The 14,204-nt window shown below is 39.7% G+C and overlaps 2 protein-coding genes and 1 long non-coding RNA gene across 3 annotated transcripts; 1 reads left to right on the forward strand and 2 right to left on the reverse strand.

Annotated features, from left to right (window-relative positions):
• Positions 1-6,234: 6,234 nt before the first annotated feature.
• Positions 6,235-8,026, reverse strand: LOC133154769 (uncharacterized). Its single transcript, XR_009714528.1, has 4 exons — positions 7,652-8,026; positions 6,844-7,226; positions 6,712-6,753; positions 6,235-6,595 (listed from the first exon to the last, which is right to left on the reverse strand). It is a non-coding gene; the product is annotated as an uncharacterized LOC133154769 (long non-coding RNA).
• Positions 8,027-9,132: 1,106 nt separating this feature from the next.
• LOC133154145 (dual specificity protein phosphatase 18-like) lies at positions 9,133-9,907 on the forward strand. The gene has a single exon (XM_061278618.1). The coding sequence runs from the start codon at positions 9,280-9,282 to the stop codon at positions 9,823-9,825; it is 546 nt and encodes a 181-aa protein (XP_061134602.1). The 5' UTR covers positions 9,133-9,279; the 3' UTR covers positions 9,826-9,907.
• Positions 9,908-10,148: 241 nt separating this feature from the next.
• Positions 10,149-13,677, reverse strand: tgoln2 (trans-golgi network protein 2). Its single transcript, XM_061278617.1, has 4 exons — positions 13,460-13,677; positions 11,968-12,899; positions 11,709-11,792; positions 10,149-11,640 (listed from the first exon to the last, which is right to left on the reverse strand). Exons 1-4 carry the CDS (start codon positions 13,512-13,514, stop codon positions 11,635-11,637), a joined length of 1,077 nt encoding a protein of 358 aa, XP_061134601.1. The 5' UTR covers positions 13,515-13,677; the 3' UTR covers positions 10,149-11,634.
• Between the last annotated feature and the right edge of the window lie 527 nt (positions 13,678-14,204).

The raw sequence follows: 14,204 nt of genomic DNA on the forward strand, positions 1-14,204 counted from the left end.
CTGGGTTGTTGTTTGAAGCCTTTTAAACAGCTAAAGCAACACAAAACAGGTTTACAGTATACACACACACACACACACGTCATGAGCAGGCCTTGTCAGTCCCACAGGCAGAGACAGTAATCAGGTGGAGAAGTGAGTGCTTAAGAAGTGTCAACAGAAACAAACCCAGTGCATGGTTTGGGCCAGATTGAAGTGATAGCTCATTGCCAGTGACATAATGTAGATGAATGGCGGTGCAATCCATCAGAGGAGGACGGCTGGCGTGAATGCAAGGCTTGAGGATAGGAGGGGTGTGACCCTCTCAATGTCTTGGCTGCTTGGAGGGATCTCCTTACCCTACACCTGTTAACAGCACCAATCCCCCTTGTACAAACAGTAAAATGATCCTTTCCAATGAAAGTAAACATGAAAGAAGAACAGGAGAAAGAGAGCAAGGGAGAGAGAGGGACAAAGAGATAAAGGAGAGGGCAAGAATTGTTGCTTGTTTTTGAAGAGACTGACACTTCCGGTCATGATGGATGTATTTAAGGCCTGGAGAGTCAAGTTATGGTCATATACATATTGTAGTTCAGGTCCACATTGTGACTAACGCAAGAGGGACATCTAGTGGTAAATATGTGAACATGTCATATTTCTCAATAAGTGGGAATGTGCCCCAAAGTTTTCTGCGTGGATGTCAAACGTCGCAAAGTCAGCTGTGATGAATTATTGTAGTATGTTTCAGCATTGTCAGAGAGAAAAAGAAATTATTCTTTTTAGATGAAAGAGAATATAGTATGCTTTGAACGTGTTCTTTTGTACACTACATCTGCATGTCATCTTTTTTATGTGCAACGCACATGAGCGCCACATTTTCTTGATCAGCATGATGTAATGTATCCCTGCCTATAATCTGTCTTGTCAATGAATAACGGGTGCATAACAGTAGAAAGGAAAACTGAAGAAAGCAGGCAAAGAGCCAGTCTGCTTTATAATTACCTATTAAGATCAGAAACGTTTTAAAACATCTGATAAAAGAAGGTAAAGTCATAAGTAGGGACTTCACAAAGACTCATAATACAGGGATTAAATAAAGCGGTCATTTTTTAAATTTGATTACAATCATTGGCAGTTGTAAACAACAGTGAGTCTGTTCCATTATTGGCCATGCACATCCACTATTTGACACATGATGTGGTATGTTTTGGATCATGAGCTCTTCCTTTTCCTCTCGATAATGATCTCCTCCTATCATGTCATTTAGTTTTATCTCTTCGTTGTTCAGAAGGTTGTTCATCCATATGCGCCTCACCAAATAATTCAGTAATGCTTTAGTATGGAAATCATAAATCGGAATTAATCTGTCAATGAACATTGCAAAAGCATATGTGTAGCACATAGACTGTACCCAGTGAAGTCACACATTTTGAAATCAAAGAAGGAGACTACTTTAAAAATGTATACATATAAATTCATCTTCATGAGTCTTCTAACACAGCCCTCCATCACTGTCTGCTCAGCTGACAGAATACATGCAAAGCCCTTTTCCTGTTCTTTATCCTCAAATGTCTTGCCTTCCTTCCCCCTCCCTCTTTTTCCACTCTCACACTGTGTCTCTAACGAGTCACGTCCATCTAGCAATTATTATGAAATTAAAGCTATTTTCCATGGCCGATGTTTGCCCCGGTAATAACCACACCAAGATAGGCTTCATTCATTTAGCATTTTAGTTCAGCTCAATTCCTGTCGCATTAGCAAGTAGAGCAAAATCAGAGTGTCACTCAGATATTCTGCTTAATGGATCGGCAATGGGACGTTTTTTTCTTCTTTTCCTTTCGCGATCCTCCTAACCCTATCTTCCTGCCAATTACGCTGTTTAATCTATATGTAGATAATGGTGTCCAGGACCTCCCTGTTGAAATGTCAGGTGTGAAGAGGTTATTAGCTAACTTTTAATTACTGTCCATCATTCAGAAGCTCGTAGGACAGATTGGCTTTTTTTTTTTTGACTGTTCACTTATCTGGACTGAATGTTGGCTGCAAGAAGGGGAGAGAAAGACATTCTGGATGCTGTTGTGATATGAAGTCAGAGCTCAGTTTTTGCGTTATTAACGGAGCTCGGTGTGCGTGGGAGAAGATGGTTTGACCAAGAACATCCTGGCTAATATGAATTTGAAAAGGTTTAGAGGCAATAAGTGGGCTTGAAGAAAGTGGAGATGTATGCAAGCAATTTTGCATGAACATTTATCAGAAAAAAAATGTGCTTTTAAGTTTTCCCAATTACTGAAACCATATTAGGTTCTGTGGTTCAGCAAACTCTGAGCCATGTCATCCTCTGGAAGATTTGTTGGTCTCGGGAACCTGCAGCGGCTTTGGGACACAGATGGCGCTTTTCATTGCTGGTTTTTTTCGTAGCCATTTTCTTCCTCTTCAAATGTTTTAAAGTCTGCAAGCCATTTTCTCAGACTCCCCCTGCCTCTCTCTTAAAGACCCCATTGTACATTTCAAGACCGGCAACCCCTCACCCTAACTGTGATGTTCTCAACTGCAACTCATGATCTTCTATACTGTGCGTTTGGGGCCCACAATAATAGACAGAATCTCTGAAATCTGGAACTGGCTTTATAATGCATATGACTATGTGCAATTATGAAAATGCAATGCTTGTTAAGCATTTGTTTTTCATTTTGTTACTTGCCATTTTTTTTTACTTTCTTGATTGTGGAGATTGTTAGTTATGTTAGATTACCATTTACATTTTGGGGCAAAGGGAGCAGTTTAGTAGTCACTATTGGATGAAAAAAAAAAATCATTCATTCATCCATTTCTTTCTTTATCACTTATCCTATAAATAAAAACTACTTACCTATAAATAAAACTACTTGAGTTTTGAATGAATGTACTATCATGAACTGCAGGGCAGCACAGCACCTCTTACAGTGCCACTCATACTTTTCTGCAAACATTTAGCACACATTTTGAGACATCTACAGCTATAGTTCTCCCTTTGCCTCTATTTTAGTCCACATACTCATACACATACTGTTTTCATAGACTGGCAAATGTTCAACCATTTAACTGAAAACATCATTAAGTCGATTAATGCTTTTCATGCCAGACTACCTCCCTTTGAACTAGAGTGCGTGTGATATTTAAGACTTTAAGTGGAGCCCGAGTATTCTTTGAGGGGTATTGTGTGTGTTAGGACTGTGCTCGCAGCGCTGCCGTGAATTATGGATGACCCATGAAGACCCCGGGCCCCGCTACCCATACCTGTGGAAAACTCTGTCATCTGGTTCGCATCCAACTCACATTTTAGGAGTGGGGGAGTAGAGCTCAAAGTGAAGAAACCAAGCAAAGCTGGTGCCGGGGTCAATGAATGGCGGAAGAAAATATTCTGACATTAGATCAGTTGAGTTGCAAACTGGTTTTCAGGACGATAGCATCTTGCGCATTGCAAGAGAGACTTCCACTAAGACAAACAATCAAGAGTTGGATCAGCACCTCCGTGGAAGTACCTGAAACTTGTCAGTGGGATTGTTTTTTTTTATACATAAATAAGTGAGATACGATTTATACGCTCCTGTATGTAGTATTTGTTGTATGCTGAAAGGGATTTTAAGTATGTCATTTGAGGAGGAAGATATCATTATGCTTTAATTTGCCTTCATTGTGATATGCATTCTAGCAGAAGCACCCACAGGCCTCCTCAAATTTGTTGAGGCTGCCCCCTTCTGGTACATGGCAGCCAAGTGTGTACTGCATTGTTTTAGAATGGAATCATCTGTTATGAATGAGCAGAGATCATGTGCAGTAATCATGCTTCAGTACGATTACAGCAATCATGCAACTAAATGTGTCATTTAGGATAATGGTGCTCCACGACTTTGCACTCCAAACAAAATACCCAATCGACTACACTGAACACATAGCAGGGGCGCCCCTCCATAAGGGGGAGAAAGGTGATGACGATTCAAGGGTCCGAGGCTGACAGGGCCCATTGAAAACAGTATTTTAAATCACTCCTGGCGTGACCTGAAGTTACACTTCTTGGCTGTATGAGCCCCAAACTGCACAGAGAAGAAAAAGTTTCACATCTCATTCAGGTATTTTTCATTTTGAGTATTTTGACGTGCATAGTGTTTCTTTATTAACAGAATTTAATTTATATGTTGGGGGAAAAATAAAATAAAATGAAAGACGAGAAAAACAATGTACTAAATGGACACAGGTGGGCCTTCACAAGCAGTACATGAAAAATGATTGACTAAATGGATGCCCTTTTCCAGACCTTGGTGGAGTGCCTTTGTGATGTATGCTTTTTTGTGTATGGTTTCACAAATGGTGGTTCTTTTGTCTCTGAGTACATCATAACTTGAAGTGTGAGCTTTTCACAAGCCATATAACACAATGCCACAAACAGTAAATCTGTTTATTACGTAATGCAACTAATCTGAGTCCAAAGGTGTATTAGCATAATTTACATCATGTCAGACCACATGATTGCTTGGTGATATCATTGTGCACATGTAAATATTTTTAGAAGGTTTACAGTGGTCACCTTCAAATGTTTGTACAGGGACAGTAGAACTATGCTTGGAATCTCTAACTACATTCACTAAGACATCATGCGATGAGAACATGATTTTTATATTTTTCTGTAAGAGTTGTTGAAGAATGATGATTGGATGGCATTTAAGGTACAGAACAGAGCCAACCGCTTTGATTCTCAGCCCAAATAAATGAGCCATTGTCATAAGAGATAGTCGTGACAACATTTTGCATCATATTCTCGCTCTTAATTACTGCACTAAAAATATTCCTTAGGATGGAAAATCAGGGAGACAGACTAAGTATCCTCCATATGTGCCCACCCACCCACTCACTCATCTGCGCTCGCATCCGACTTAAGTAGGTTACGTTCAACCTTGTTAGCACGCTCAGTATGTGACGCAATTTCTATTACATGGACGCATGATGAGCGATTCAGGTATCAAGCTCAAAGGTTAGTCAGTGTCTTTGTTAGTTAATTAGTATGTTAGTTTGTTAGTTATTTAAAGCTTTCTGGTTAGTATTTGTTGTATTTCCAAGAATGTTAGTAGCTTGTGGAAAACTGTTGTGTTCCATACACAAATGATGAGTTGTCATTAAGATTTCAAACATAATTCTTGTTAACACAGGCCATGCTTTCGTCTGTTAATCAACAAGGACAGAAAGATTTTTTTTTTGGGAAAATGTGAGAAGAATAAAAAGATATGCAGAGCAGAGATGTTAGTACTTGGCAACGGTGCCATTGTTAGTATCAGAGGGAGTTAGTAACGTTGCCCTTGGTGACAACAATTAAGGCACTCACCTGCAAAGCTTGACCACACCGTGCACACAAAGTCACACACACTTGTGATTCTCTGACTTCGGCCTCAAGTGTGACACAATCCATCACAAACTTTTGGTGGACTTTGTGGTCAAGCCAGGTTTGATAAGCCACTTTCTTGCTTCTGGCTCATGCTATTTCCTCCCCAAATCTTGAAACCCTTCTTGATGCACTCAGCTCATGTTTATATTTGATGTCCTTCTGTCACGATCAGCCGGAATAGTTTTTGTAGAAGAGGGGTTGCAGGATCAAGAGAGAGGAGAGGGTTCTTGTGTGTTTGCGGCCACAAAGCAGAGGGTTAGTCACTGAGTGAGAGGCCAGCCAATAGCACTGAGCGGAGAGGTTAGTAGTCATCACACTGTTAGCAGAAATTAGTCTTGTTAGGGAGATAAGGTTAGTATAATCCAGACCTCTGTAAAAATGTGTTGGCGTTATTATTAGCATATGCTGACTTTTGCTTAGGAATCAGACACAAGTCAGTCTTTTGGCAGCATTCTTGTGATTATTCACAAGTATCCTCCAGATGTTTAGATTTAGGTTATTACTATAGTTTGGTTAGTAGTGAGGGCAAAATGCCAAATAATTATTTCTGAATATTTTGTCCGGGGTCTGGTGCATTCTGTAGAATAGAACTTGTAAACATGCACACGGACACGCAAAGATACAGAAATATTGCACATGCATACAGACGTGCGTTCACGCAGATTCACGCTTAAGTGAAATGGCCACATTGCACTATCTATGATAAGTAGGACATAAAGAAATGCACAAAGCTGGCTAAGATTATCAAACACATTTTGAAAGTGGGGGATTTTCTTAGGCGAAAATATGTGGGGTGGTATTTTGATCGACAAGAACAATAGTGTAAACTATTCGTTGAATGACTTCTGGTGAATTTCAATGTCTTCCAGGAGAAAGAGAGCAACTAATCGGGGAAGTAACCAAGACAACAAGGGGATGTCAGTGCATACAGCAGAAAATAAAAGTCTTGGCAGCCACAGTGGCTTTTGCATGTGCAAAAAAATGGCTGATAAAGCTAGTTTAGGATTTATGTGCGTCACTGAAAGAGAAAGGACTGAGTATTGTCACATGACACCACCTCTATGCTGAAAACTGGATCTATTTCTCTTTCTAACAGATAGAAAGGAAGAAATCTGATCACTCAAATGCATTGTTCAGTGACACACAAAAGCATTGGAAGTTGATCCGTCCAGGGTAGCAGGGACTCGGTGGTCCAGTATCCCACTGCAGGAGAAAATACATGACACTAAGTCAAACGTCTCTCGAACCAATAAGAATGTATTCATTAGGTGAGGTTATAAGTTTGACCAAACTATGAATTGTGTTTGTGAACTTCTCACCATAATAGACATCATATGGCAACCCATCGCTGCTGTTCCAATCTACAGTATATGCAAATACAAAGTAAATGTATAATAAGTGAGTTGGGAATTAAAATTCTCTCAATTTAAATATGCAGAGGTATTATTTACCGTCATTGAGGCAGCCCAAGGCAAGTCATTGAAGCGATGTCCTCAGCACGATGTGTCCAAAGTGAGACCAAAACTGCTGTCTATCCATGTAACTGACAGGGACACACAACACGCATCTGTACAAAAAGCTACAAAGAAACTGCAGTCCTCTCAAGCCACTCCTTGATGATGTCAATCCATAAATTAATGAAACTACATATACACACCAAATATTTCACATTGATTTGAATAAACAAATATTGCACAATATCAAACGAGCCCCTCTCTTGGGTGTAATTAGAAAATATAGTCTTGAGCACATAACCTGTCCAGCTGCTGTTGCAGTGGCCTGAATTGATGTCAGTCCTTGAGGTTGAATCCGGTAAATCCCAGCACCCTACTTCCTAAAAATCATAAGCATACAACAGCAATAGCATTTGAATACAAAATAGAATTTGAATTAGGATTTTCCCCTCAACATCATGCAGCAACCTTTTTTCAGGAAGCTGCAGGCAAAGCTTAGTGTTGAATTTAGGTCACTTAATTTGGCAATAAAGAAAAGCCCCGGAGTCAGTTTGTGCATGCAGCCGCTTACATGAGGGAAATGCTGTTATGATAAAACATAAACAAATCACTGTATATTGAGAACAATTATGATTATGCCCTATAAGCACAACAGTATAATCATACTGACTTCTCTGTCACAGCAATGATTGATGCTGTTGTTATATATGTTTAAGGAATGAGAAACTGAGCTGCACGCAGTAGGATGCTATAAATAAAATACGTTTACAAATACATCCCCATATAGCATGGATCTTTTACTTACCAGTCATCTGCAGGTTGCACATCTCCCACAACGTCGGCGTGATTGTATTAGATCTCTCACTAAAGCAGCCAATATGACAAACACGCACCATGTTGTTCCCTGCAGTAAAAGAGCGAGATGGTCGCTCCTACATAGTGTTCAGCTGCAGAGCTGCTGCAAGCTCAAGTGGGAGTGCCGGGAGCAGCTGCGCACAACCTAGTTAGGAGCACTGGATAATGTGGATAAGTCCCGAAACAAAAGACCGTCTTGGCTGAGAGAGGCTGCGTCGACATGAATAAGTCAGTGGAGCCGCTCCCCAGCTGCTGCTACAGGTTTGTGCTCTTTTGTATGTCCGCCCTTCATCCGCCATCTGTTTCCTGGGCAACCGAGGACTGCCTGCGGGTATCAACACCCCCAGCCACCACCTCGAACAAGAAACACTACTATTCTCGGTACCATTGTGCAGGAGTATAAGCAGACATTTGTGACGCCGTTAATTTGGATATTTTCAAACATACGCCCATGGACAAAAATTGTTGGTATTCCTCTGTTAATGAAAGTAAAACCCACAGTGGTCACAAAAGTATGACAAAAGTAATAATAAATGGGAAATATTGTGAAAATTAACCAATGGAAATCAGACAATGCTTTTGATTTACATATACATTGTACATTTAAAAAACATTATACTCTAAACTTCATTGTAACCACAAAAGAAATTCAAGTTCGAATGATAATAGCTTGCACAATGTGGGCTTTATTATGCTTTGTGATTTTATAGCTATGAAGTTTTAAGAAAAAAAATACACCTGTTGCTGATCCTAATCTCTAATTTATGAATACAGCATAACTAAATGTATTACTAAATAGCACATTATATTATATTTTTATTTTTATTATATTTATATATTATTAATAATAATAATAATGTGTTTGAGAAATAACGAGGGTAGATTTGGGTTACGCGCAAAAAAAAATCAAGACAAGTTTATTTGCATCTGTGATTTAAAAACAATGATAGTAATGTATTAAGCAGTCTAAATTACATAAAACCTATATGGGTGTTAAAAATAAAAAAATAAATCTCCATGCCCACTCTTCTCTGTTAGAACTTGCTACCTTAAAGCATCCAAACATCAGGTAATGGTAACATTCAGATCAACGCATAGCCTCGCCGGGTAATTTAGTGTTGTTGGCTATATTGAACATTATCTGTAATATTTGCTCTTTGTCACTATAGCACAGCGTTTAAGGCTCTGCTTAGAGAACAATTCTTATTTCTTTGCGTCACCTGTTCAAATCCCATTGATGACTTTTCTATTTTTTTTTTTTTTTTTAAGTTTGCTATTTTTTGCAGCCAGTCGGAAATGCAAACGAGACGTTTCGTTCAGCGTTTTTATTGAGAATTTGGACAGTTTTGGAATCAGGGAAGTTTCATGTCGCTGTGACGAATCTGCAGTCGCGAAACACAAAACTGCGCAACTCGCCTTACAATAACAGTCGTAACTCGAGACGGGGGAGGGGGCAAAATAACATGGGAGCAACTTGACAAGTAACACCGGAAGTAATATGCCATAGCTTTTCTCGGGCATGTTTTGACTGGTTGACATAGGATTTGGTCAAATTTATGGAGTTTTACTGATAGTTTGATGCATCCGCCGGTCGCTACGGGTCTTTCTGGCCTGTGTCGAGTCACTGAACATCTTTACGTGAGTAACGGCAGAGCGGCGAGTCGCGCCTCTCTGGTGAGTGCGAACAAAATAACGTGCATCATAAACGTCACAGAGACCAAAAGCATCAGTGGAGCTTTTCACGGTGTGGAGTACGTCCACATTCCCTTGTCTGACACACCGTCCACACGACTCGGCGACCACTTCGACGAGGTGGCAGATAAAATACAGCACGTCGCACAGAGTGGTGGTCGCACATTGGTGCACTGCAACGCCGGGGTGAGCCGCTCAGCTGCATTCTGCATGGCTTTTCTAGTCAAGCACCGCGGTGTGACTCTGCTGGAGGCACACGCTTGGCTCAAGACCTGTCGGCCCATGGCGAGGCCCAATAATGGTTTCTGGAAGCAATTAATTCACTATGAAGAGGAGCTTCGTGGGTGCACGTCTGTCCGGATGGTATCATCGTCCATGGGAGAGATACCTGATGTGTATGAAGAGGAGGCCCGAAATATGATGCCACTCTGACAGCCTGCTGCTTCTCGTGTACTTTTCTTATTATGAACTGTGTCTACTTTTGCAAACTGCATTAAAACGTGCTTTTAAACTGCTTGGTTTTGATCAAATGTAACATTCTGAAGAATTTAACATGCTGCATTATGCACCGTGGTTTATGCAGAAATTTTCAGCTGGTTGTGCATTGTTCTCATATCAACTTCAGGCAGAAATAACCACGACCTACTTTATCATTTTTCTCATTTCAACTTCAGACATAACCACAACCTACTTTATTATGCTTTCCATCGCTAGGTCCGTGATGTGGGGCTAACGGGGAAAAACTCCATCACAACTTTAAAGATCATAAAACCCTTTATTTTTGACAACAGTGTGTTCCAAACATTTTAGCCAGATACATTAAAAAGTATGGCCATACACAACCAGATAGACTTTTCCTTCATAAATTATGACTACTGCCATTTGGAAAGGGTGTTCCTAGAATACAATGTCAAGCTCAATAAAATACACTGAAACATTTTCTACATTATTTACTCCATCATTCATTCTCCCCCAAAGTTCTACCACCTTTTAAGCAATGCATTTGTTGGTCAGTTTGCTTTCAAAAAGAAATCGGTTAAATTTTCACTGAAGGCAGCAAATGGGAGAAATGCAGTTTCATTTACAACAGGATAGTCTTCAAACATCATCCAATACAGAACCAAAATCAAGCATTTTCAGGAATGAGCTATTTTGCCTTCCCCTCTCATTACAAATGTATTAGTGTGGCAAAAAAAAGGATAGTGGTATTCATACAGGAGGATTAAAAAGGATCCAAAAAAAAAATCACATTGATTAGACACTTCAGTACTTCGACAATGCCAAGGGGTTGGAAAATCACAGATTCACAGCGACGCAAGTCAATTCAATATTCTTCACAGACTGCAATTAAAAGCACTTTCAACAAAGCAAAGATGAGTGTAAGGTTTTTGAGGACATCATTTTGCAATATTATTGCAAAAATGACCAAGGCTGCAGGTTTTATGACATGATTTTAAAAAAACTTTAGTCATAAGTATGGGATAGCATATGTTTCAATCTGGATTTAAATGTATTCACGCATTATTGGGATGTTTTGAATCTTTACTAACTTATATTCAATCTGAGAATAAAAGGAAATCAGTCAATAGGAGGACCATATCTTATACAAGATGTTTGTTATTCACAGGATTTTATGGGAGTTACCTTGCTTCTGTCCTCTCTCATTACAAATTTCAATGTTTGAATGTATGAATATAAGAAAGATGCAGCGCATAAACTTGCATTTGACGACATTGTCATACGATCAAACATTCATCAGTCTTGCTGCTTCTAGTCTGCTATAAATGATAAAAACGCTACCAAAGAATCTTAATTCTTGGGAAGGGATGCAAATACATGGGTATTTTAATAAGGTAGCTCCGGACCATATTTAACAAGTGATAAAATATTTCATATTTTTTTTACAAGGAGTCATATTATTTGGTTCAAAGTGCAATTAGAGTTGTACAAACAAAGCAATAGCATGGGAAAAACAAGCTACTGAAATATCCTGAGTCTGGTTTCTCATCATTAAAGTGGAATAAAGAAGACAAAGGTGCAAACACCGCATGCATATTTCATCAACTATCACTATGTTTCACTGTCAATAAGGCAAGTGTCATCATATGCATAGTCAAGCAATAAGCATCCATTTACAAAATAGAACATCTTCATGAGCCAAAATGTCAAGTCCGTTCAAATGCTCACTTCCTCTTACGCCAGCCAACAGTGCATTCAGTGTCTCAAGGCCACAGCATCTGATTACAACTGAGAGAGGGAGAAACAAAATAAAATTGTTTAATCAAATTAAAAAAAAACAACAACAACCACCTTACCTGCTGTTCCAACTTTTGGTAGTCAGTAGATTTTGGTCGACGGGTAGATCTTGATCTCTTTCCTTCCAGAACAAATGCAATTATCTGGGGGGTTTAAGCAAAACATTTTTTAGTATTGGATGAGAGTATCCGGTGGGAAAGTTGGAATTTATTTTTGTTGTATTGTGTGAAATATAAATACTTCCATGTGTTGCTTTTATGCCAATGTAGCTTGTTTTCCAAGTGTGAAAAAAAAGATTCTCCAAGGCCACTTACGTACCTTACGCTTGTTGTGGTAAGCGATGTAGAGCACGGCAACCACCACTGCCGTCGAGACGAGGTATGCAAAGAAATGACTACTTTCTATCTCGTCATTTCGCCCATACTGACGGTTGCCTCCTTTTTTCTTATTTGTACCTTCATCTACAGGTTTTCCATCACTGTCAGCTTTTTCCACTTGTGTCGTCTTGCCCTGATTTGCATTTGATTTGTCCTCTGCATGCTCTTCTTTCGATGTGACTTTTCCAGGCTCCACTTCTTCCTTGGTCTCCTTTGCCTGCTCTCCTCGTTCATTCTCCTCTGCGTGCTCTCCTGGTTTTTCCTTTTCTGTGTTCTCTGTTGATTTATCTTTTTCAGGATTTCCTTCTGATTCGTCCTTCGTTCCATGATTTCCTAGTTTCTCTTCTTTTGTGTGTTCTGCTGACTTGTCTTCCTGTTCAGCCTCCCCTTCAAGTTCCACCTTGTTTCCAGGGTCTTCCGGTTTTAACCCCACGTCTCCTTCCGTTTTTACCTCCTGTGTAAGCTCTACTTTAAGTTTTGCCTTCGCTGTGGTCTCTCCTGAATTTACAGGTTTGGCATGCGTCTCCGTTTCATTTCCCGATTTTGCGTCCTTTTTGTGGTCCGCTGATATTATGACCTCTGTGATCTTTTCTTGGGTCTCTGGAGCCCCCGGAGTTATTTTGCCCTTGGAAGCTTCTTTCGACAAATCGTTCTCTTTAACTGCTTCGGGCACCTGTTCTTGCACTGGCAAAACCTCCTTAACCTTGTCCTTTGGCTCTTTCTGTGTAGGAGGTTGAGGCGGCTCTAAGCCTTTCGGGGCCTTCTTTTCAGTTGCATTAACATCAGGTTGAAGAGGCAGATCTTTCTGATCAGATCCGACCTTTTGATTGACAACAGAGTCATGTTCCTCCTTATCAGAAAGTGCTGTGGCCCCTACAAAAAAAGAATACAATGATTATTGCCCTTCAAAACCAAACAAGGAACCTAATCATGAATTTCAGGCCATCATGGAATCGTATCATTTTATTTCTGTAAATAGATCATGCCAATAAAATAACGTATTCCTTGATTCAGTCTCCAAGCGCTTCAATAATATAAAGGTGTTTCCGAACCCTGAAAGTGTCGACGATAAGAAATATCCACCATACTTTTGAAGCCAGTCTGATACAATATGATTAGCTTCAATTAAATCAATGGCACGGTTTTTCCGCATCATAATCAATTGAACAGATGAGGTCATGTATACCGTTCCTTTTACCCTATCGTCACTAATGTCCTGCTAATGGTTCTATTGATTTCTTACGGTAGGAGATTGAAGGGGTATCAGTTTTAATACACCTTTTTGAAATTAAACGTCAGTTCAAATATAAATTTGAGTTTATTGATTGATATTCATCTAAGACACTGGTCTACACAGTTCCACATCAAATGCGGAAGATACAGCACAATACAATGTTAATAAGAACGACGCTTACATGTAAAACGCCACTCACCTATCACCTTGGGGCAAAACACAACTGTAACACATGCCAAGAAAATAAACCTCATCGTGTCAGCAATGGAAAGCTAACGAATCTAAGCAGTCGATCAAATCTTTCTGCTAAGGTGAAAATCCGCGTTGAGAAATACAAGTGGACACCTCAGCTTTGACAGCGTCAGAAGCACGTCTGCTTCTTTCTTCCGTGTACGCATCAGAGTCTTCTTCTATGTTCCTCTTACATACGAAATGCTCGTCACTGACATCAAGAGCCTGGAGGAAGAAGTTATGTAAATGATCATATTAAATTCCCCGCTAGATGTCAGTGCTGTATCGCGAGGACGCCACTGCTGTTTTGCGCCCTTTTCAAAAATGAAAATTTGTACATGATGAATCCTCGTGGGAAAAAAAGACAAGCGTGGATGGCTAATAATTTCAGGCACTGTGTGTTGTTTCAACGAGAAACAACCTTAAAAATAACCATCATGCGTTTTTTTTTTTTTTTTAATAATTTTCCTTACCTTTCCCAGAATGATTGCATCAAAATGTGTCTCCGTCTTCATTTTCCACATAAGTTATCCTCAAATGTAGAGATCCTTGCATTTTACCTCCTGACATTACTTTGAGGATGGCATGTTATGGGGAGCAGAAATGCATGTGCAAGAATGTAGAATCACTCCCTAAAATGCCTTCCAAGTACATTGATAGTGTCTTCCCATGCCTAGCTAGCATCTGGAGGAGATCAGGTGAGTCATGAGTCT

The sequence above is a fragment of the Syngnathus typhle genome, linkage group LG5 (genome assembly GCF_033458585.1).
Source record: "Syngnathus typhle isolate RoL2023-S1 ecotype Sweden linkage group LG5, RoL_Styp_1.0, whole genome shotgun sequence".
NCBI lineage: Eukaryota > Metazoa > Chordata > Actinopteri > Syngnathiformes > Syngnathidae > Syngnathus > Syngnathus typhle.